The sequence below is a fragment of the Pongo pygmaeus genome, chromosome 12 (genome assembly GCF_028885625.2).
Source record: "Pongo pygmaeus isolate AG05252 chromosome 12, NHGRI_mPonPyg2-v2.0_pri, whole genome shotgun sequence".
NCBI lineage: Eukaryota > Metazoa > Chordata > Mammalia > Primates > Hominidae > Pongo > Pongo pygmaeus.
The window spans coordinates 130,714,608-130,738,307 of record NC_072385.2 but is presented as its reverse complement, the minus strand read 5'-3'; the positions used below and the strand labels follow the sequence as shown (position 1 = coordinate 130,738,307).

The following is a 23,700-nucleotide window of genomic DNA, read 5'->3' as shown; positions in this document are numbered from 1 at the left end:
AATATACATTGGATAGAGGAAATAAGTCAACATATCAGCAGGCTGACTACAGTTTACAATAGTCTGTCATACATTTCAAGATAGCTAAAAGAATAATTTGAATGGTTCTGACATAAAGAAAAAACAAATATTTAAGGTGATGGATATCTCAGATACACTGATTTGATTTTTACCATCATATAAATGTATTAACTTATTATATATACCCTGAAACTATATACATTTAATATGAATCAATTTAAAAAATTGTTTTAATAAAAACAAAAAAAGAAGCTGAGTGTGGTGGCTCAAGACTATAATTCCACAACTGTAAGAGGCCAAGGTGGAAAGATTGCTTGAGCCCAAGAGTCCAAGACCAGCCTGACAATATGATGAGACCCCCATCTCATTGATTAATTGATTGACTAGATAGATTAGATAGATAGAGATATATAAATAAATAAATAATAAATGAGCTAGGCTTGTAGTCTCAGCTACTCAGGGGGCTGAAGCCGGTGGAGAGCTTGAGCCCAAGAGTTCCAGGCTGCCATGAGCCACGATCACACTACTGCACTACAGCCTGGTCAACACAGCAAGACCTTGTCTCAAAAAAAGTTTTTTAAAAAGAGGCCCGGCATGGTGGCTCACACTTGTAATTCCAGCACTTTGGGAAGCCGAGGTGGGCGGATCACTTGAGATCAGGAGTTCGAGACCAGCCTGGCCAACATGGCAAAACCCTGTCTACAAAAAATACAAAAATTAGCTGGGTATTGTGGCATGCACCTGTAATCCCAGCTACTTGGGAGGCTAAAGCAGGAGAGTCGCTTGAACCCAGGAGGCAGAGGTTGCAGTGAGCTGAGATTGTGCCACTGCACTCCAGCCTGGGTGACAGCAAAACCTTGTTTCAAAAGAAAAAAGAAAAGAAAAGTAAAAGAGAAAAATGCAAAGCAGAGCTCAAAGAAGATATGGCAAGATGACCCAAGACAAATAGACGGAAATGAAAACTTCCAGCACAGGAAGGAAGTCTGCAGTGGAAAGGACACAAAGACAGACAACCCCCAAACACAGCAGGCGACAGGGACAGAATTGAGAAGGGTCTCTCCAGCGAATCTGAGGTCAAAAAAGAAATTTGACCTGAAATTCAAAATTAAATTCAAAGCTAAAAAACATCCACAAAACAATAAAATCAAGAAGTGAGTGTTCAGAAGAAAATCCATGGGTTTAAAATGTTTGTATTAATAAAAAGAATGGAAACAAATAATATAAGCAACTGCAAATAAAAGAAGACCAACATGCTGAGCAAATGAATGGAAATTGTTCTGAATTTTTTGTATTAAAATTTTCAACTGGCCGGGCGCGGTGTCTCACGCCTGTAATCCCAGCACTTTGGGAGGCCAAGGCAGATGGAACACGAGGTCAGGAGTTCGAGACTAGTGTGACCAACATGGTGAAACCCCATCTCTACTAAAAATACAAAAATTAGCCGGGTGTGGTGGCACACACCGATAATCCCAGCTACCGAGGAGGCTGAGGCAGGAGAATCACTTGAACCTGGGAGGTGGAGGTTGCAGTGAGCCAAGATTGCACCACTGTACTCCAGTCTGGGTCACACAGTGAGACTCTGTCCCAAAAAATAAGTAAAAATAAAAATAAATTAAAAATAAACAAAAAAAATTCAACTGATGAAATTTAAAAAAAAAAAAAAAAAAAAAAAAGGGAACAACCTAAAAGACAAATCCTCAATTCTCAAGAGACTTCACTCCTCTACAGAAATACCTCTGCAAGGGTGCGTCTTGGGTGGGTAAATCCATGAGGGCTGGGATTTTGTCTGTTTCCTCCTGCCTTATTGCAGGGAATAAATATTTGTCCACTGAATAAATGATTAATTTTCCAGGAAAATGTAAGTTACCAAAACGGATCAGAAAAGAAAGACAAGAAATCTGAACAGCTAGTTACCACAGATTAAAAAGTGAACACTGTAAGGGCACCACACCTTAGGAGCAGGCAACACCAATATTACCTGCAGTTGTTTCCAACACAGAAACAAAAGGAAAATTCCTAAGTGCTTTTCATGCAGCCAGCATAGCAGTGAAACAAAACTCAACCAAGAAAATACACAGATATTCATGTGAACATTTTAAGTAAACGACTCGTAAACTGAATCCAGCAGAGGACTATTCCACAATCAAGTGGAATTCTTTCTAAGGATGCAAACGCTGGGCCAATATTTAAAAAGCTATTAATGTAACTGACCAAAGAGATCAAAAGAGAAAAATCCTAAGACCAAATTATCAGTTCCATGGATATAAAAAGGCATTTGAAAATTTAATCTCTAGGCTGGGTGTGGTGGCTCACGCCTGTAATCCCAGCACTTTGGGAGGCCGAGGCGGACGGATCACAAGGTCAGGAGATCGAGACCACCCTGGCTAACACCCTGAAACCCCGTCTCTAAAAATACAAAAAATTAGCCAGGCGTGGTGGCGGGCGCCTGTAGTCCCAGCTACTCAGGAGGCTGAGGCAGGAGAATGGCATGAACCTGGGAGGGGGAGCTTGCAGTGAGTTGAGATCGTGCCACTGCACTCCAGCCTGGGGGACAGAGCGACTCTGTCTCGAAAAAAGAAAAGAAAATTTAATCCCCATCTTCCATTTCAAAAGTCTTTCCTCACTTGGCAACAGACAGACCCTTGAACGCTGGCCTGGTCCATCTGTCCCTCAGACTGATGGCACAAAAACCCAAAAGCCCACAGTGTCTTTGCCCCTCTGACCTGACTGCACTGATCTCAGGACTCCAGGAGAACCTCCCAGAACAGAAAGGAGGCACGCATACCCTCGTGTGGCTTACAACCTGCCCTGCTTGCTTCCTGGTTTTGGTGGTAAACCGAAGGGAAAGGACTTGAAACAAGCCCAAGTCATCATTGTCACCCACCTTCCCACCCCGACCGTCCTTTCTGGTCTGGCCCAGCTCACTTGACAGCAGTGGGCTCAAATAGAAGTCGGCAGACGTAGCCCTCACTCTGCCCACACCTGCAGGCCCTGCTGGCCGCTGGTCCATCTTAGTCACATGCCTGCCCCCAGACCTACATGGGCAGAGCTACCACTGCCTAGAAGTTCACTCTTCCCATTACTAGGCATGTGTGCCACATGGAGATTTGACCCACACAACAAAGAAGGTCTACTAATGTTAAAAGTTCAAAGAAACATGATTGCAGGAGAGAAGTCATACTGTTTGTACGTACTTTGAGATAGTCACAAAGAACTACAGTTGTGTTAACTGACAAGTATTCATTAAACTCATATTGAGAAAATGGATTTCTACTGACCAGTAAACTATAAGTGTGCAAAAGCATTTCAAATAATCATTTGAAATTTCATGTATTTCAAATATAATTATAAAAAAATCCAGAATCATTACGATGAATTTGCTCAGCGTTTTGCGATCTTAACGACCCTCGATGTTGGTCTTTTCTTTGCAGTTGTAGTACTGCCCTTTCTTTCAAGCCTCATTACCTTCACTCAGCGCTCAACGATCAGATCTCTATCTTTTCATGTAAAGTGTTCTCCATGGGATTTGAATGTCACTGACAAGCAAAAAAAAAAAAAACACTATCCTTTTCAGTTCTTTTCTTGTTTACTGCAATGATGGTTCTTCAAACTCAAGAAAGTCTTGGTCCACAGTACTATCCAATAAAATCCAAGTAGCAAAAGTCAGCTACTTCTTTTAAGATAAAGAAGAAAATCCAATAATATATTTGACTCCCTTAGGAGAATCAATTTCATTCATTTTTCAAATCTCAGAAAATAACATTTCAGTTAACCTCAAAGATGCAATACTGAAGATAAAATCCTCTGGGTTTTTTGAGAGATTTCTTAAGGAGATCAAGAAGTTAAATTAGGCCGGGCACGGTGGCTCACGCCTGTCTGTAATCCCAGCACTTTGGGAGGCCGAGGCAGGCGGATCACGAGGTCAGGAGATTGAGACCATCCTGGCTAACACGGTGAAACCCCATCTCTACTAAAAATACAAAAAATTAGCCGGGTATGGTGGTGGGCGCCTGTAATCCCAGCTACCCAGGAGGCTGAGGCAGGAGAATGGCGTGAACCCAGGAGGCGGAGCTTGCAGTGAGCCGAGATCACACCACTGCACTCCAGCCTGGGCAACAGAGCGAGACTCCGTCTCAAAAAAAAATAAAAAAATAAAAAATAAAAAGAAGTTAAATTAAGTAGCACTGGCAGAGTATGCACCCTCAGTTAGTACAAGATTACGGAACCTTCTATCTACCCATGTGGTCTCTCCCTGTGTATCCCTATGTGTATCTAGTTAAAGAGAAAGCAGGAGAACTTAGCAGGTAAGGGGCTTTGAGGTCAGTTTGGGTCAGAAAGTCTAACTAGGTCAGAATCCAAGGTCTATCATTTACTAGTTAAGTGGCCTTGGACAGGTAACTATTCTCTCTGAGGCTGTTTCTTCATCTATAAAACAGGAACAATAACACCTACCAATAATGATTGCTGTGAGAATTAAATGAAATATTTGTACAGTGCTAAGCAGAGTGTCTGACACATAGTCCAGAGCTAAATCACTGGTAGTTAAGCCATCAGTCTTGTGAATGTGATACAACCACTGGTGAAATCCTATAGCACAGTTTATTACACAGGACACTTAGCTGCTGCCCTGCATAAAATTTATTTGTAAGAATTTTGTCTTAGGCAGGGTGCGGTAGCTCATGACTGTAATCCCAGCACTTTGGGAGGCCAAGGAGGGCAGATCACTTGAGCTCAGGAGTGTGAGACCAGCCTGGGCAACATGGCGAAACCCCGTTTCTACAAAGAAAAAAAAAAAGGAATTTTCTCTCATTATAACAATTAGAACAACACTTATTGAACACACTATGTGCCAGGCACTGTTCTACGTGCTTCAATTAAGTGTATTAACTCATTTAATTTCATAACAGCCATGGGGTGGAGGGAGGGGAGATGCATATTTTACTGGCAAGGAAACTGAGGTCCAAGGTCACATAGTTAATAAGTGCTAGAGGCAGGATTTAAAACTTAAGTGTCTGGGTGGCATATACTATTTTACTAACACTGCTGCCTCTCTGACTGCAACCTACTTAAAAACAGACATTGGCCAGGTGCGGTGGCTCACACCTGTAATCCCAACACTTTGGGAGGCTGAGGCAGGCAGATCACAAGGTCAGGAGTTCAAGATCAGCCAGGCCAAGATGGTGAAACCCCATATCTACTAAAAATACAAAAATTAGTTGGGCGTGGTGGCGGGTGCCTGTAATCCCAGCTACTCGGGAGGTTGAGGCAGGAGAATCACTTAAACCTGGGAAGCAGAGGTTGCAGTGAGCCAAGGTCACGCCACTGCACTCTAGCCTGGGCAACGGAGCAAGACTCCATCTCGAAAAAAAAAAAAAAAAGCAGACATCATTTATATCTTTAACACATACTGCTGCACAAAATTATGTATCAAGTATTTCATATGGCAGTGAACTGTGTTTCTATCTATCTGTCCCTCAGTGCTTTAGGCATAACACATTCTCAAAAGCTACTTGAATACATGAAAACCAGGACAGGGCTCTAACAGGCCCTACACAATCCTCATCTTCCTCCCCCGCTCATCTCATCCCCTACCTCATTCCCCCTGACGCATTTACTCTATCCACGGCAGCTTTCTTGCTGTCCTGAACTGCCATGTGCATTGCTTATGCTCTGGGGGCTCATTCAGTTCATAGTCATTTGTTGAATACCTACTATGTGACAGTCATGAAAAGGCACTGGAAAATACAAGGTAAAAAACTAGTGTGAAAACAGTTAAATCCGAAGACAGTCTGTGGTTTACTGAATATTAGTGTACCAATGTTAATTTCTAAGCTTTGATAAATGTACCATGGTTATGTAAAGTGTTAACAGTAAGGGAAGCTGGGTGGAGGGTAAAGAAGAACTTTCTATGTATGTTTGCAACTCTTCTAAATACTTTAAATTGTTTCAAAATCAAACAATTTTTTTTAAAACAACATACAGTTCCTACCTTCTGGAACTCAAATTCTAGAGGAAAAGGTGGGCCTGTAAACAAATGAGTCCACCAAAGTGAGTGATAACTTCCAGGTCAGAAGTCATGTTCGGGACAGGATGTGAAGGGGAAGGAAGCAGGCCGGCTGTGGCCAACCCTGTTATCCAGTACAACCGTTTAACCTCCTAAAGCCTCAGTTTACTTCTCTGCAAAATGGGAACTAGGGAACAGGCACGAGTCCTTGCAGGGCCGGTGGGAGATCTGCAAACCAGTCACCACGGGACCGCGCATGCTATCAACAGCCAGGCCGAGCAGCACCTGCCGCCCTCCGAGTGACCCACCTGGAACTCCAGCCCGTAGATCACTGGTGCATCGTCCTCCATGCTGCGGGGAAGCGACCCGACCCCGGCCGCTCACACGCTAAGGCCCTCGCTACGGCCGGCGCGTCCCCACCTCGCGGGCCTGTTCCCAGCGCCCGCCTATTCATTCCCTCCCCGCAGCAAACGACTCCAAACTGGCAGTCTTTTTGGCCCAGAGCAGCTTCCGTAGTGGCCACTTCCTATTTTTCGGATGTGTCATCAATCTGTTCCTCACCAGCGACCAATGGCAGCGGCGCTGGCTTGTGCGCATGGCCACTTGCGCTCACATCCGGGCCCTCAGTGCCGGGACTCCTGGAGGTGAGAACCCCGCCCAGAGGAAATAAGGTGGTGGGCGGAGCGGGCTGCGGAGGCTGGCTCCGGGCACAGGCCGTCGGGAGCGAGCGGCAATTAGCCTTAGCATCTAAGAATCGATCACGCCGTAGTTGGGCGCCGCCATGTATTGTCATTTGTACTGTACTTGGCGTTCCTGAGCGCTGGACCAGCGCTTCACACGCACTGCCATAAGGAGCTTCATCCAACCCTGTGAATAAGCTGTTACACTTCCATTTTACCGATGAGACGCTGCAAAGTTGAGTAACACAGTCGCAGCGCGCATTGGTCCATTGGGTAGCCAGGATGGGCACCTGAGCTGTCTTGACTCCCTTAGGTTCGGCCCAAGGTGCCCTAAGCCGGGACCATGCCTAATGCATTTCTGCAGGTGCCCAGCACTGTGTAGCAAAGAAAGCACTACCAAGGATGGGGTTATCATGAAAGCCAGCACCGCACCACTGGTGGTCCTGGACTGCATATGCCTCCGAATGGGAGTCGGAAGGGAAGGCCCTGGGATTCCTAGAGGTCTCCAAAGACTGAAGACTTGTGGTGGAGAGACCGCCCCTCTTACGCATCCTGCCCAAAGTGCCTGCCCTGGCCTTGGGCCGGCAGAAATGGCATTGCAAGGACTCCAAAATACATCATAGCTGAACCACGCCGCTAGCCTGGTTCCACCGGGGCTTCCAGGACCACGCACCTTCCCTCCATTTCTGTGATTAGCTTTCCCCTCTACCCTTTATTGATCTCCGTGACGGAAATGGTTGGGTCTGGTTTTGCTCAGTTGGGCACGGCGCGTGGTATAGAGTTAAGGCTGGATGAACATCTGTTGAGTGGATGAGATTTTAGAGATTAAATTAGAAATCAAATAAGCAGGCCTGGCGCGGTGGCTCACGCTTGTAATCCCAGCACTTTGGGAGGCTGAGGAGGGTGGATCACAAGGTCAGTTAGAGACCTGCCTGGCCAACACAGTGAAACCCCGTCTCTACTAAAAATACGAAAATTAGCCGGGCGTGGTGGCACGCGCCTGTAATCCCAGCTACTCGGGAGGCTGAGGCAGGACAATCGCTTGAACCCGGGAGGCGGAGGTTGCAGTGAACAGAGATCGCGCCACTACACTCCAGCCTGGGCGACAGAGCCACAGTCGGTCACAAAAAAAAAAAAGAAAAAAAAAGAAAAGAAATCAAGTAAGCAAAAACAAGAAAGAAATAAATCAAGTAACCAAAGGCCCAGACATGAGAATCGTCCTATTCAACCACTCCGTTTGCCGATATTAACTTGCGGAGCTAAGAGGGCCTTCATACTTCGGGATTAAAGCCACCCACCTATCACTGATATCTTTATCATGAATTTTATTATACAAGTACTGCAGGTGCATGGTAAGAAGCTTACAAAATACAGATAAACACAAAGACAAATCCATAGAAACACTGATTTCTAGGATATGCTGGCCAATAAAAATAGCCTAAGCGACTCCCTTTCACCCGCCCCATCTGCCACAGGCTTGCCTATTGCCTCTGAGTGACAGAATCAGGCTAGATGGAGTGGAGTCTCCGTTCCCATTTCCAAGTACAAGGTCCATTCCTCTCAACTACCGGCTCCTGGTTGCCTGTGCGCGTTCACGCCTGGGGCTCCAGGCCCCGCCCACAGCACACGAACTGGAAACGAACCCCATTTCCGGCCTGGGGCCAGGGCCACGGGTTCCTGCATCGGGCATGCGCGGAAGTAGGCGCGCCGCGGCCCGGCACGCGCAGGCGCACAGAGCTGCCCGGGGGTGCTAGTTCTCCGATTCCCGGCTTCTGTCACCTTCCTCCCGGACCTTGGTCACGGCCGCAGGCGACCCCTTCCCCCAGCTACAGTGGGCGGGTGGCAGGTGAGGATCAGGGCCTCGGCAGTCCACAGGGGATGGGACCGTGTAGCGCCACCTCGGGGAGGGAGCACGTCGGCCTTGGCCTCAGCCTGGGGGACCTTCTCTGGGGCCGATGCTAGAGTGGGCGTGGGGTCCGGGCTCGGGGTCGCCTGCCACCCAAGGGCGTGTGTGCTCTGCGGGCCTTGTGCCAGGCTCCACGCTGCCGCGGCCCTTGCTCGCCACGTCTGCAGAGGGCTGGAAGCGTCTCCAGCCCGCGGAGGTTGCAGGGAGGGGAAGCTGCTGCGAAGCGTGTGGGAAGCTACCCGCTGGCGCGCGCCCAGGCGTCCCCGAAACCGCCAGCTCCAGACTCGGTGCCAGCCTGGCCCCCAGCAAGCCCCGTAACTTCTCTTAGGCTTAATTCACCCTCCCGCGGAAAGAGGTTACTAATGACCTGCTCTGCCAAACTCAGCATTGTGAGGCTGCAATGCAGTGTAAAAGCATTTGAGTCACTGTGTAAACGTCCGCTGTTGCTACACATACTAATTGTAGAGTATATTTACTGTGAAGACCGAAAAAGCGTTTATTCAACAGAAAGCGTTAGGGTCAAAGATGTATTTTAACGTGTCATTTTTTCACTCTTCACTACGAAAGAGTTTAGCCCCAAAGAAAAATTTTCTTGGACCTACGGTTTGTAGTTTTTTATGGCTACTTGAAGATATGGTGTCTTTGGATTCAGTCACTTTTCGCAAATTCAGAAGATGCTGGCGGATAATGAGCCAGGCCCGTCTTGGGATTAGGGTAGGAGAGGGACAGGGGAAATGCACATGAAATATTACACAGTGTTACTCATTCAGTTCTTACATTTTGTGATTTCTGACGGGATCTTCTTCACAGTTACTAAACTGGGTGTTGCCACTCTGCTTTATCATTAAAGTGATAATTATTATGCTTGTGTCTGTGCAGCTCTTCACACTTTAAAAGATGCCTATGCATGGGTGCCACTATTTAATCCTCTTTATTCTGATGTACCAACCTCATCTAAAAGATCAAGATTTTCAGAGGTTACTTCACTTGGTCGTGAAGCTAAGACTCAACACAGTTATTGAGACCCTGCATTCAGAGCTCTTTCTGCCCACCCCTGCCTGGCAACCTTGCAAGAGGAGCTGAGAGGTGACCAGCACAGAGAAAAGAGTATTGGCAGAAAACCCTGTGTGGGTAGCCTGTCACCATCAGGTACTGTCAATGTGATGTTAGGCAAATCGCTTGGCCTTCGGTAATAATAATGCTTCATAAGTTTAGGATGAGTATTAAATAATACAAGTAAAATGCTTGATCTGTAGTGAGTGTTCATTACATGGAGACTTCTGTTAATACATGCTACCTAGATTTCCACTACACACCCTAGTGCCCTCAGGGAAAGAAATTTTACGTGACTGCAATTTGGTAAAAGATTTATGTTTACAGAGTGTCTGTGTCCAGGAAATGAACCTGAGAAACCAAGTTTTAAATGTGGTTAGGAACTTTTTATTTCTCAAATACAGAATTACTTAAATTTAATATTTAAAAAAATTTTAAACAATTAAGCACATTCTTGTGCAAAGCCCTCAGCTGGACAAGGAGAAAGTCAGATTTCTTTGCTGCACTGTGATGTAAAGCTTCTGTAAGCTTATGTAAGCTTAAAATCCTATTTATGGTTTAATAAAAATAAAGCCAATGATAAGAGGGAGTAAAGATTTCTATCACGTAGAAATCAAGAGCAGATACTTGTGTTTTTCTATTTTTAATTATGAAATATAAAGACTGCCTGTAACACACATGTGAGATTTAAAGATCAAGTCAACCCAGTCTTCCATTACCAGCATAAGATGGGGACCATTTCCCAGTGCGTTGAAACTCTCGTGTGTCCCTCCCCAGTCAAGCTCTCCTGCCATCACCTTCCACCCCTCCCTCACTAAAGTGTCTGTTACTATATCCTGACTTTTCTTTGTAGTTTGACCAAATACGTTTGTGTTCCTAACACAAAAAAAGTGTTTGGATTCAACACTTTTGTTTAATTTACATGTTTTTGAATATACAGAGTCATGCTGTTTATTTTTCTACTCATTCTTTGTGCAAAATTGTATTTGTGAGATCCAAACATAATTTATATGTTAGATATGGAACAGTTCACTGCTTTTCACCACTATTTTAATATTTTATGTTCTAGTATACCACAGTCTACTGATTTACTTATTATTGTGTCTACAGGCAGTGCTTATTTCCACTTTTTTTTTTTCTTTGAGATGGAGTCTTATTCTGCCGCCAGGCTGGAGTGCAGTGGCATGATCTTGGCTCACTGCAACCTCCGCCTCCTGGGTTCAAGCGATTCTGCTGCCTCAGCCTCCCAAGTAGCTGGGACTACAGGCGCCCGCCACCACACCTGCCTAATTTTTTGTATTTTAGTAGAGACGGCATTTCACTATGTTAGCCAGTATGGTCTTGATCTTCTGACCTCGTGGTCCGCCTGCCTCGGCCTTCCAAAGTGCTGGGATTACAGACGTGAGCCACCATGCCCAGCCTACTTTTTCTTTTAGGACTTTAGAAGATACAAAATACTTTTGTATTTTGATTTGTTATTTATGAAATTCAGCATACAAAATACAAAGTATTTACAAAATACCTTATGAAATTCAGCATCATAGCATACACTGCTCATGTACAGGAATTCCTCCAGGATATGTATCTAGCAATGGAATTGCTAGGTCCTAGGTACTATGACCACATATTTATTGTCTCAACCAAGACTCCTTTAAGAGTGAAAGGAGACACTTAGTGATTTTACTGAGGCCAAGCACAGTGGCTCACACCTGTAATCTCCGCACTTTAGGAGGCCAAGGCAGGAGGATCACTTGAGCCCAGAAGTTTGAGACCAGCCTGGCCAACATATTGAGTCCCCATCTCTACGAAAAATACAAAAATAGCTGAGTGTGGTGGTGCACACCTGTATTCCCAGCTACTCCAGAGGCTGAGGCAGGAAGATGGGCTTGAGCTCAGAAGATCGAGGCTGCAGTAAGCCACCATCGTCCCGTTGCACTCCCGCCAGGGTGACAGAGCCAGACTATGTCTCAGAAAATAATAATACTAATAAAATAATAGGAATAACTTAAACCATGGGTGAAAAATTGAATTGTTCTGGCAAAAATCAAGATGTATAGTTATCAAAGTGATAAGATAATGTACTTTTTAAACTTTACTAGATAATACCAAGTAGTTTCTCAACATGAATGTTCAAAGGTATACCCGTTTCAGCTCTGTTGCTTATTTTTCTAATGGATCATTTAGTGTCCTTTTATTAATTTGTAGGAATTCTTTATGTATTCTTCGTGTTAATCCTTTCTTAGTTACATTTGTTTGTTTCACTTTTTTTAGGTTTTTAATGATAGAACTTTCCATTTTAATATAGCAGATGTATCCATTTTCCCTTTATGGTTTGTACTTATTTATTATACCTAGTTTAAGAGGCTTTGCCTACTCTGTAAAAATATTCTCTTATATTTTCTTTTGAAAGTTTTGAAGTTTTGCTTTTCACAGTTAATTTTTGCCCCCCCCACCCGGCCCCGCCCGAGATGGAGTCTTTCTCTGTCACCCAGGCTGGAATGTCGTGCCGCGATCTTGGCTCACTACAACCTCTGCCTCCTGGGTTCAAGTGATTCTCCTGCCTCAGCCTCCCGAGTAGCAGAGAGCTGGGATTACAGGTGCCCGCCACCACGCCTGGCTAATTTTTGTATTTTTAGTAGAGACAGGGTTTTATCATGTTGGCCAGGCTTGTCTTGAACTCCTGACCTTGTGATACGCCCGCCCCGGCCTCCGAAAGTGCTGGGATTGAGGCGTGAGCCCCCGCGCCCGGCCTTCACAGTTAAGTTGTTAATGTCCCTGAGATTGACACTGTGTCTGTGGTGAGACAAGATTCCAAGTTTATTTTTTCCCAGCTGCATGATTTGTCTACACATCACTCAAGGAAAATCGTCTCTTCCTTTCATGTGTGCTACATGTTCCCTTGTGATAGTTCAGTCTTGTTTTTTTTTTGGAGATGAAGTTTTCGCTGCTGTTGCCCAGGCTGGAGCACAATGGTGTGATCTCGGCTCACTGCAACCTCCGCCTCCCGGGTTCAAGTGATTTTCCTGCCTCAGTATCCCAAGTAGCTGGGATTACAGGCGCCCGCCACCACGCCTGGCTAATTTTTGTATATTTAGTAGAGACAGTGTTTCACCATGTTGACCAGGCTGGTCTTGAACTTCTGACCTCAGGTGATGCACCCTCCTCGGCCTCCCAAATTGCTAGGATTACAGGCGTGAACCACCGTGCCCGGCCCGATATTTCAGTCTTTATACCATAGATTTTTGATGTATTCTACATAAATAATCATACACAAAGAATTAAGGTTTATTTTTTTTTCAGTTTTTATTGTAGCTTTTAGTTATTTTTCTTGCCTTAATCCTGCCCGAGGACTCCAGTATTAGGCAGCATAAAAATGTTGAAGAGGACTTCTTTATCTTTTTTCTACTTTTAAAGAGAATGCTTTAGACGTTTCACTGTTAATTTGAGGTTTCCTTTAGGTTTTTGGCAGATACCTTTGATTGCATTAAGGAGGTTACTTTCTGTTGCTAGTTTGCTGACAGGTTTTATCTTGAGCAGATGCTGAATTTTATTAGATACTTTCTTGTGCATCTATTGAGATAGTCATGTACTTTTATTACTTAATCTATCTCATTAAACCAACAATACATTTCTGGGATAACCTGAGTTTGGTAGAAAATAAATACATTGCTGATTCAGTTAGCTAATATTTCAAGATTTTTGCATGTGTGTTCATGAGTGAGATGATAGTTTCCCTTTTAGTATGGCTTTGTCAAATTTTGGTCTCAAGGTTATATTAGCCTTACAAAGTGAATTGGGTCATGTGTCTTCTTCTCTGCAGGAATTTTTGTACTGTAGGAATTTTATCTGTACGGAATCTTTGGTAGAAGTCATTGGTAAACCCTCTGGACCCTATATTTTCTTTGTAGGAAGACTTAACTACTGGTTGTACTTTTTTTATGGTTATAGAACTATCTGGTCATATATACATGGTTATTACTAGTGTCTGCTTTGCATTTGAACCTTACATTGGAATAAGATTAGAGTAAGGAAACCCTTGAAGTGAAGAAGCTATTTTGCTACAAATTATATGTCCCTTCTCACAAAATCTTATGTATATAATTTATATAGATGTAGCTTTATAATATGTATGTCTTCCCGTTCATAAAAGCATCATCTAAATCATGTTTTATATCATTTTTATTTGAGCATTCCTCTTGATTTTCTAGAGAAGAAACCCTCAGATCCTTACTTACAAGCATTTTCCTGCATCTAGATTTTATTTGTGTGAAAGCAAAAGTGATCATCCCTGCCCTAAATTATTAGGACTTTTTATTACTTTGGTATTTACTTAAGAATAAAATTTATTTTTTTATTTTCTTCTCTTCTCAAAAGTGGTTTGCAGATATTAATGAAAATTTTGGACATTCCCATTTTATCAGTTCTCTTTAATTTACAATTTATAAAGTTTTTAAGCTTTATAATTTAGAAGCATTTTACCTTAATTTTTATTATTTTGGTGATGTTTTTCTAGGCAATGTTTTTTGTTATTATATCTCTGATAAACAGATTTCCCTAAATCTTAGAGGTTTAAAGCAGCTTCATCTTCACAATAGTAAGAATTGTTTCTTAAAAAAGCTTCTTCACAAAGGCAATAAAACTTTTAAAATCTGTGAGATTGAATCAGAATTAGCTTTAGAACCTAGAATCTTGTTAGGGCTGAGGGGAGATGAGACAGAGGGAAGATCCCTTTCTCTCATCATTAGCTTATATGGAAATAAATTCTTATGTCTAAAATAAAATACGCAGACCATGGTAGTGCCTTCAAGTCCTGCTGGGAGACTTCAGAGGGCGCACTCTCTCATGCTGCCTGTTTGCTCCTTGTGCCCGGCCTCTATCCCTGCGCAGGAAGGACCCGAAGGAGCAGCCTTACCATGCACAGAGGCTCCCCCTTTGGGGTTCTAGGGCAGTTTGTTCTTCGGGCTCCCGGTGAAACATGGCAGGAAAAAAAAGGTTTTACTCCTTTTCATTGGATTTTTTATTCATTTATACTTAACAATTATTGGATGAATGTATAAGGGAATTAGTAACTGACCAGGCTGAACCGGAAACTTCTTCAAAATGTATAACTTGGATTATGTACTTTAAAATAATGTTTTGGGAAGGCTGACTCATTGGGAATACTGTGATGGAAGTGTTGACAGTGAGAAAAGGGTAGTCTTATCTAGAGATCAGCTAAGTGTCATTTTTTAAGTAAAAAAGGTACATGTTGTTTTATTCTGAAAAAAATCCCTTATCTTTTATCATAGTCTCTTACTTTTCCTTAACTTGAATTTGTTCACTATGAGAGTAAAACTACATAAAGTAAAAGTTTTTCAAGAAAAAGAACAAATACTTTTTTACAGTTTGAGCTCTTTGTCTCATTCTTTGGCTAGTCCTGGTTTCCCCCCTCACTAGCTGTGTGATTTCGGCTTACATAGCCTCCCAAGGCCTCAGTGTCCTCATCTGCAAAACGAAGACAGTGATAGCAGCTGTCTCAGAGGGGTGTTCTGAGAATCACATAGGCATATGTATATATAGCCAGGGGCATAGTATGTGCCGATAAATGTTAGCTAGTTGTGTTGTCAGCTTCAGCCATCAGTGCTCAGTGAGTGTGCTATTGTTTTCTTACTGTTTAAATTTTTCATGTCATTCGCACTGTATCAGATTTCCAGAGTCAGGCAGATAATATGAGCTGGGGCGCGGGGCGGGGGTGGGGGCGGACGGCATGGGGAAGAGTCAAGAGACTATTACAAATTGAAGAGTCTTGGGAGGGCTTCATGGAAGAGGAGGGACTTAGCTGACTCTCAGAATAAAGTAGTGTTTGTATGGCTGGAACCTCACACCTACTGGAATGTCTACTATGAAATAAAACAAAATAACAAGTGTTGGCAAGGATGTGAATTCCAAGGCTTGTGCACTGTTGGTGGGAATGACAAGTGGTTCAGCCACTATGAAAAACAGTTTTTTGGTGCCTCAAAAAAAATTAAAAATAGAATTACTATATAATCCAGCAGTTCCTTCTAGATATTTACCCAAAATGATTGAAAGCAGGGTCTCAAAGAGCTGTTTGTACAGCCACGTTCATTGCAGCAGCATCCGCAATTAGCTAAAAGATGGGAGCAACCCACGTGTTCAACAACAGATAGCTGGATAAACAAAATGTAGTGTACGCATACCATGGAATATTTTTCATCCATAAAAAGGAAGGAAACTCTGACCAAGCTGTAGCATAAATAGCCCTTGAGGACTTTATGCTAAGTAAAATCAGCCAGTCACAAGAAGACAGTTATCGGGTGATTCCACTTATTTTATAGTAGAATGGCGGATGCTCTAGGCAGGGAGAGATGGGTATACAGGGGAATGTTTAATGGGGATAGAATTTTAGTTTTGCAAGATGAAAAGTGTTCTGGAGATTGGTTGCACAGAAATGTAGAAATAGTTAACACTACTGAACTTAAGGTGGTCAATTTTATGTGTATTTTACCATAATCAAAAGCACATGGATAAGAAGCTGGAGAAATGGAAGTCTGAGTCATTTGAATCTATAAGCAATACTCATTTTTCGGTTGAGGTGAATGAAGATCACGCTCAGGAGCCTTCTTTCTGTCTTTACTTTCAGGGTCATGGAGGACGCTGGCGGCGGAGAGGAGACCCCGGCCCCGGAGTCCCCGCACCCGCCTCAGCTCGCGCCTCCGGAGGAGCAGGGGTTGCTCTTCCACGAGGAAACCATCGATCTTGGCGGAGATGAGTTTGGATCCGAAGAGAACGAGACCGCATCGGAAGGCTCGAGTCCTCTCGGGGACAAGCTGAACGAACACATGATGGAGAGCGTCCTCATCTCCGACTCCCCCAACAACAGCGAGGGCGACGCGGGCGACCTGGGCCGAGCGCGGGACGAAGCTGAGCCCGGAGGGGAAGGCGACCCAGGCCCGGAGCCCGCGGGCAACCCGAGTCCCAGCGGCGAGGTCGACGGCGACTGTGCGCCCGAGGACGCGGCACCCAGTAGCGGAGGGGCCCCGAGACAGGACGCGGCCCGCGAGGTCCCAGGCAGCGAAGCCGCGCGCCCGGAGCAGGAGCCTCCCGTTGCGGAGCCGGTCCCGGTGTGCACCATCTTCAGCCAGCGCGCGCCCCCGGCCTCCGGGGACGGCTTCGAGCCGCAGATGGTGAAGTCGCCCAGCTTCGGTGGCGCCAGCGAGGCCTCGGCCAGGACGCCGCCCCAGGTGGTGCAGCCCAGCCCCAGCCTCAGCACGTTCTTCGGAGACACGGCCGCCAGCCACTCCTTGGCCTCGGACTTCTTCGACTCCTTCACTACCTCCGCCTTCATTTCCGTCAGCAACCCCGGCGCGGGCTCCCCGGCCCCGGCCAGCCCGCCTCCCCTGGCTGTGCCCGGGACCGAGGGGCGCCCCGAACCTGTGGCCATGCGAGGGCCCCAGGCAGCTGCGCCCCCGGCGTCGCCAGAGCCTTTCGCGCACATCCAGGCAGTGTTTGCAGGGAGTGACGACCCCTTTGCCACCGCCCTGAGCATGAGCGAGATGGACCGGAGGAATGACGCCTGGCTCCCCGGCGAGGCTACGCGTGGAGTCCTGCGGGCCGTGGCCACCCAGCAGCGCGGCGCCGTGTTCGTGGACAAGGAGAACCTCACCATGCCGGGCCTCAGGTTCGACAACATCCAGGTGAGCCCAGGTCTCCCGCCTCCGCGGCTCGCGCCTCCCCTCTGTGTCTGTGAGATACGCACAGTGCCCCTCAAGGGATGGAGAAATCCTTGTTTTCAGTAGTTCCTAGCATCCCGTTGTGAGCGTCTCTGTTCCTCTGTCCCTGGGTAATTAGGATCTGTTGGTTTCCCCAACAGAATATGTTTAATGAACTGCTAGTCAGAGATGTAGACATAAATGCCACCAAAGCAGACAGTTCTGCCGTAATTCTCTCAGTCAGTTCTCCATGTCCTGTAATCCATTTGACATTTGAACTCCAGTTAATAATAAATCCATTTCTTTCTTTAAAAAATGGAAAAATATATTCATGTAACATATAATGTGCCTGATATAGAATTTTTATAGGTTGAATAAGAAAAATATGCGTGACCCAAAAAGTAACAAATCACAGAAATATGTAAATGTTAAGCTGAGTGGTAATATAGAAATGTTTGATCTCACTACTAATGAAAGACAACTGATGCAGGGTTTTTTTCGGTGCCGCTTTGCCAGCTGGAGACCTCCGCGGTGGGCGATGCCCCTGCCCAGGCCTCTCTCAGCCCAGGTTCGCCCACTAGGCCTGCCGGGCCGCACCTGGCTTGCGCTTTGGCATATCCCGTGGCCTCGGTGACTGTGCTCTCAGCCCCCAGCAGGAGGGTTGTGCTAGCAACTGGGTGTAGGGGTCCGGGAGCTGCTCCAACCGCCAGCATAGGAGCAGGCTCCACACGGGGCTTGTAGCTGGACCAGGCATGTGGCAAGTGACTCCCACAGTGGACTCCCGCGTCCAGGCGAGGGGAACACCGTGGCGCCCAAACAACGACGCCCGCGACCCCGAAGCCCGAGAGGGGGTGTTACAGCGTGCACACAGCTCTTTTCGACCCACGTCTGCAGACGGACTAACGGGCATCTTAACAGCTCTAAACGGGCGCATTAACAGACCACTGCTTCCCGTTGAGTGGGGCAGCCGAAGGGGGTGGGGGATGGAGGGTTACAGTGTTATTGCTGTCTTGGTACCTGCAGTCCGCAGAGTCCTGAGTTCTTGTCCTGCCTCCAAGAAGAACGAGATTATGCTGACAACCAGAGTGTGAGGAGGGCAGACAAGAGTTTTATTGAGCACAAAACAGCTCTCAGCAGAGAGGGGAGGCGAGGGTGGTCCCCCGCCGGAAGTCAGGTGGTCTCTCTCCCAGTGTGGCTGGCTCAGGGGCTTTTTTGGGCTCAGAATGGAGGGGTGCATGCTGATTGTGAGTATGCAAAAAAGAAGGCTAAAACAAAGTCACCACTCAAAGGTGGGCACGACAGTGGAAAAAACCAATTGGGGAAGGGTAAGTATATGTAAAATAGGTAAAGAGGGGTAATCAATCAGAGGAAAGTGCACCACATGGGACGAGAGGTTCTCAGTCCCTTACGTGGGTTTATCTGGGACTTGCAGCTAGGCTTTAAACTGTCTTCAGCTCCACAGTCAGGTTTCACTGGGGACCGCCCCTGTCTGCCTAGGATTTGTCTGCCTCCTGCCGCCATCACACTCAAGTCATTTCCGTTTCCATCTATCAGTCATGATTTACTGTCTGTTGAAGTGTGGGAAAATAGCCTCTCTAAGGCAGCCCAGATGGGACCAAAATCAGTACAAACATATTTAAGTAAATTTTGAAATGCGTATCAAAATGTGCATATCCTTTGACCCAGAAATTCCACTCTTAGGAATGTATTGTGAGGACATAATCATACTTGTATACAGATACCAGCTGTTGAGATGTCTATCAGGGTGGTTTGTAATTGCAAAGAATCTGAAATAATCTAAAAGCCCGTTATTAGGAGGCTTGAATACATTTGACTCACCTCATCTTTACAATGGAATATTCATGTAAGTTTAAAATGATGCCAGGGGTTAGGGGGAGGAGGGGATGAACAGGTGGAACATAGAGGATTTTAAGGCAATGAAACTATTGTGTGTGACACTTTAATGCTGGGTACATGTTATTTATTTTACCAAACCCATGGAATGTACCACACCAAGAGACTGCCCTAATGTAAGCTGTGGACGTAGGGTGACAATGATGCGTCCGTGTAGATTCATCAGTTGTAATAGGTGGACCACTCTGGCGAGGTGTGTTGATCATGGGGAAGACTCTGTGTGTGTGTGTGTGTGTGTGTGTGTGTGTGTGTGTGTGTGTGTGTGGACAGGCAATATATGGATGATCTCTATACCCTGCTTAATTTTGCAGCAAACCTAAAAGTGCTCTAAGTAATAAAATCTTCCTCTGATCATTGGTGAATAATAATATAAATAAATTGTAGAACCTATTTTTAGAAAAGATATAAAACAGAATATTTAATGAGGTTCATCTCATACTGTTAAATTTGAAAATCAGGACAGAAGATAGCATGTAGCATGCATAGTATGATAAAATTTTTATAAATATATGTATACATATGTATCAGATTAAATCATATGCATGTCAGTTTTAGTTTATTGCAACCAAATTGTGGGACAGGATTAGTAGTTTCCATATGGCACTGTACGTGGTGGGGCGCCCCACCTCCCAGTTTACTGGCCTCAGATCCTGTGCATGTCTGTCTTCCTGAAACTGAAAGAAGGACCTACAGCCCACTTTAGTGCAACCACTTACCCACTCCTGAACCCACTTACCCACTCCACTCCCACTCCTGAACACAAGTAGGTAAGCCAATAAGCCAGTTGTATGACCGTGACTGTTTTTATTGAATTGATAGATGGCTGAGACCTAGGAGTGGTGAATTCTCTAGGAAAAGAAAAGTGACATGCTAGAGAAATGATGCCAATTAATTTTTTCAGATAACTGAAGTGTAAGCCTATAGACATCCATATTTTGGGTATTTTACATGGCAGTCTTTCCAGAATATTCATTGACTAATTTACTAATATTCATTTACTGTATTTATTGTGTGCTTACTCTTGACCAGGCATTGGTCAAGGCATCCTTCTCTACCCTCTTAGGCAGAATACACTGAGCATAATTTAACCTTTGCAGCATCTTTTTAATGAATACCAATTCCGGACTCTGATGTCAGGGGTATTTGGATGTGTGGGACTGGATTTATTTGTCACTGAATCCTTACCTGTTTTCCCACTCCCTGGTGTTGTCTCTGTACCCTGTACCCCCAAGATGGCTTTCGCGTTCTGCTCCATGTTTCTTCCCGCCTCTCTCGGGGTCTTTGTCCTCTCTGCTGTGAAATTCCTTTTAACATCTGTGGGTCTGGCCTTTAGCACTTTCTTTCAAACCCTCTGTTGCTTGCCGTGCCGTTTGCTTCTTCCTCTGACTGTAACTCAGAGGAAATCTGAAGGCTGCCACAGGAAAGACTTAACCTATTGCTTCCCGACTGGGTGCTGGAGTCCAAGGGTCTTAGGTACATTTGGAAATGGGCAGAGGTGTTTCACTTTGGTTGACAAAAGGGCTGGCGTGAGCATATGACATTTAGTGAGTAGGGCTAAGAGTACTCAATACCTTGCAACGAGCTCAAAGCTTTCAAGGAATGGAAAACACCTGTTCCTCAAAAAAGCTGAAAGGTCTCTGATCCAGTCCAGTTTCTCCTTTTATGATGAGGAAACAGATCCGAATGACTTGTGCATTCACCAGCAAGCCTGCCATGTCCCAGGCATCCTCTCTCCTCTTGACACAAAGGAGGGTGTGATGCACACCCGCCAGCCCAGACCAGGACAGATGGCCTAGACAAGGGAAGGCAGACCTGCAAATGGATACTTTCAGTGCCCTGTGGCTCAGTAGAGGTCCAGGCAGATTCCCGTGGGCGTGTTTACCCTAGATAGTGCAGCCAGTACACTGCAGAGCCAGTGCCAGAACACAGGTCCTGTTTGCCTTAGTTCTGGCCTGTTCGTCTTATGTTGTATTTCTCCCTACCATAGAAAACGACTAATTGTATTTCTCACAGAAGGATTTCTGTTTAAATCAAAGAACTAGCAACAGCACTAATTATCAGGGAAATGCAAATCCAAATCACAATGAGATATCATGGCCATTAACCAAAAACTCTGGAGACAGCAAGAGTTGGTGAGGGTGTGGAGAAAGGGACCCTTGTACACTGTTGGTGGGAATGTAAATTAATACAGCCATTATGGAAAACATTACGGAGGTGCCCTAAAAAGTTAAAAATAGAGCTACCATGTGATCTAACAGTCCCCCATTCTGGGTATGTATCCAAAGGAATTGAAATCGGGAGCTCAGAGAGATGCCTGCACTCCATGCCCACTGCAGAATTCTTCACAGTAGCCCAGACAGGGAATCAACCTAAGTGCCCATCGACAGGTGAGAGGACAGAGAAAATTTGCTATGTAGTGGCTCGCGCCCATAATCCAAACTTCTCAGGAGGCTGAGGCAGGAGGCTCACTTGAGCCATGGTGTTCAAAGCTGCAATGAGCTATGATTGCACCACTGCACTCCAGCATGGATAACAGAGTATAAGACCTGTCTCTTTTTAAAAAACAAAAGTTTTTAAAGAAAAGAAAATATACACAATGGAATTCTATTTAGTCCTTAAAAACAAGGGGAAACCTTGCCATTTGTGACTATATGCATGCACCTGGTGGACATTAGGTTAAGTGAAATAAGCCAGACAAAATGGTGAATACCACGTGATCTCATTTACATGTGGAATCTACAGAAGTCAGACTCATAGAAGCTGGGGCCTGGGGGTGTGAGGGGCATGGGGAGTTGTTACTCAAAGGGTACAGAGCTTCATTTATGCAAGAGGAAGGAATGCTGGGGATGGAATGTACATTTAACATGGTGACTGTAGGTAGTAATACTGCGTTGTTTACTTGAAATTTGATGAGAGCAGATTTTAAGTGTCCTCACCACCCTCACACATATACACACACACAGTAACTATGGGTAGTGATGGTTGTGTTAATTATTTCAACTTTGGAATTCAGTACACTATGTCTACTTATAACAAATGATCACGTTATATACCTTGAATATATATAATTTGTATTTGTCAACTAAATTTTCTAAAATTTAAAAATAAAATGCCTTTTCTATTTACCCACATTAAAAAAAAAAAAAAGAACTGGAAATCAAATGGCTTAATTTTAGTGTTCCATAAAGAATGAGTAGCTGAGTCTTCTCCAGGGTCCCAGAAGTTGCCTGATACATAGACATATCCCTGATCAGTATGTGAGCTTAGGAAGAGCCTTGAATTAGAAGAACTGGTTTCAAATTGTTGCTTTGCCAATAACCTGTGTAACCTAAGGGAATTCATTGAACATCTGTGGCTCTATTTTCTTCTCTGTAAAATGAAAGGTTTTGGTAAGTCTGTCAGTTAGACTGTAGGCTCAGCTGCTTTAACAAAGAAAGCCAAAGGTATGGTGGCTGGAATAGGATACATGTTTTATTTCCAGGTGGTAGAACACTTTGGAGATATGTGGGCCAGCGCTGTGGATTGACTCTACCTTCCTCAACCAAGTCCAGGAAGCTTTTTCCCATTGCTGTCTTCCAGCCATCTGGAAGAGGGAGAGGCTGGAGAGCTCTGCAGTATTCCTTTTAAGATACGTCATCTGGAAGACAGTGTGTCCACTCACATCCCACTACCTAGGGTTTAGTCACTTGGCCACACCAAGATGCAAGGAAGGCTGAAAATAGTCTTTAGGTAGGTGGCCATGTGCTCAGGCAAAACCGAAGTTCTGTTACTAGGAGAAGGAGAGGACCGGGCATGGTGGCTAACACCTGTAATCCCAGCACTTTGGGAGGCCGAGGTGGGTGGATCATGAGGTCAGGAGATCAAGACCACCCTGGCTAACACAGTGAAACCCCGTCTCTACTAAAAATACAAAAAATAGCCGGACGTGGTGGTGCACGCCTGTAGTCCCAGCTACTTGGGAGGCTGAGGCAGGAGAATCACTTGAACCCAGGAAGCAGAGGTTGCAGTGAGCTGAGATGGCACCATTGCATTCCACCCTGTGCAACAGAGCAGCACTTTGTCTGAGGTTAAAAAAAAAAGAAAAGGGGGGGGAGATCAGAGATGAGTGGGTGGCTGAGAGTCTCCTCCAGTGAGTCCTTCCAGCACCAAAAGTCTTGAATCTGGAATCCATAATTACTGCCAGCCTTGAGCCTTTGCTGATAACTAAATTCCCACTGCTGCGTATGTAAGAATTATCCAGCTTGTAAGTAGGTTCAAAACCCATTTTCTAGTAAATTATGTTATAAATCGTAGGTGAGTTTTTAGAATAAGCCACAAAGGGCTCTCTAGGTGGAACTTACTATAGAGAGATAATGTTGTATATTCTGTCACACACACACTCACACTCTCTCCCGTTATTAGTAATTTAGCAAA

The 23,700-nt window shown here is 45.0% G+C and overlaps 2 protein-coding genes across 4 annotated transcripts in view; one reads left to right on the top strand and one right to left on the bottom strand.

Moving 5' to 3' along the window:
- Positions 1–6,633, bottom strand: part of EIPR1 (EARP complex and GARP complex interacting protein 1) — a 192,774-nt gene extending 186,141 nt beyond the window's left edge. Inside the window, exon 1 of one of the 2 annotated variants that reach the window (XM_054476590.2) lies at positions 6,334–6,633. In XM_054476590.2, the coding sequence (XP_054332565.1) occupies positions 6,334–6,375 (42 nt within the window). In that variant the 5' untranslated portion in view covers positions 6,376–6,633. The remainder of the gene's footprint in view (positions 1–6,333) is intronic. The other variant, XM_054476591.2, reaches the window with a different exon arrangement.
- Positions 6,634–8,370: 1,737 nt separating this feature from the next.
- The window catches only part of TRAPPC12 (trafficking protein particle complex subunit 12), a 108,696-nt gene continuing 93,366 nt past the window's right edge, over positions 8,371–23,700 (top strand). Inside the window, exons 1-3 of one of the 2 annotated variants that reach the window (XM_054476579.2) lie at positions 8,392–8,551; positions 9,491–9,760; positions 16,305–17,358. In XM_054476579.2, coding sequence (XP_054332554.1) covers positions 16,309–17,358 — 1,050 coding nt within the window. In that variant the 5' untranslated portion in view covers positions 8,392–8,551; positions 9,491–9,760; positions 16,305–16,308. Of the gene's footprint in view, positions 8,552–9,490; positions 9,761–16,304; positions 17,359–23,700 lie in introns of both variants that reach the window. The other variant, XM_054476580.2, reaches the window with a different exon arrangement.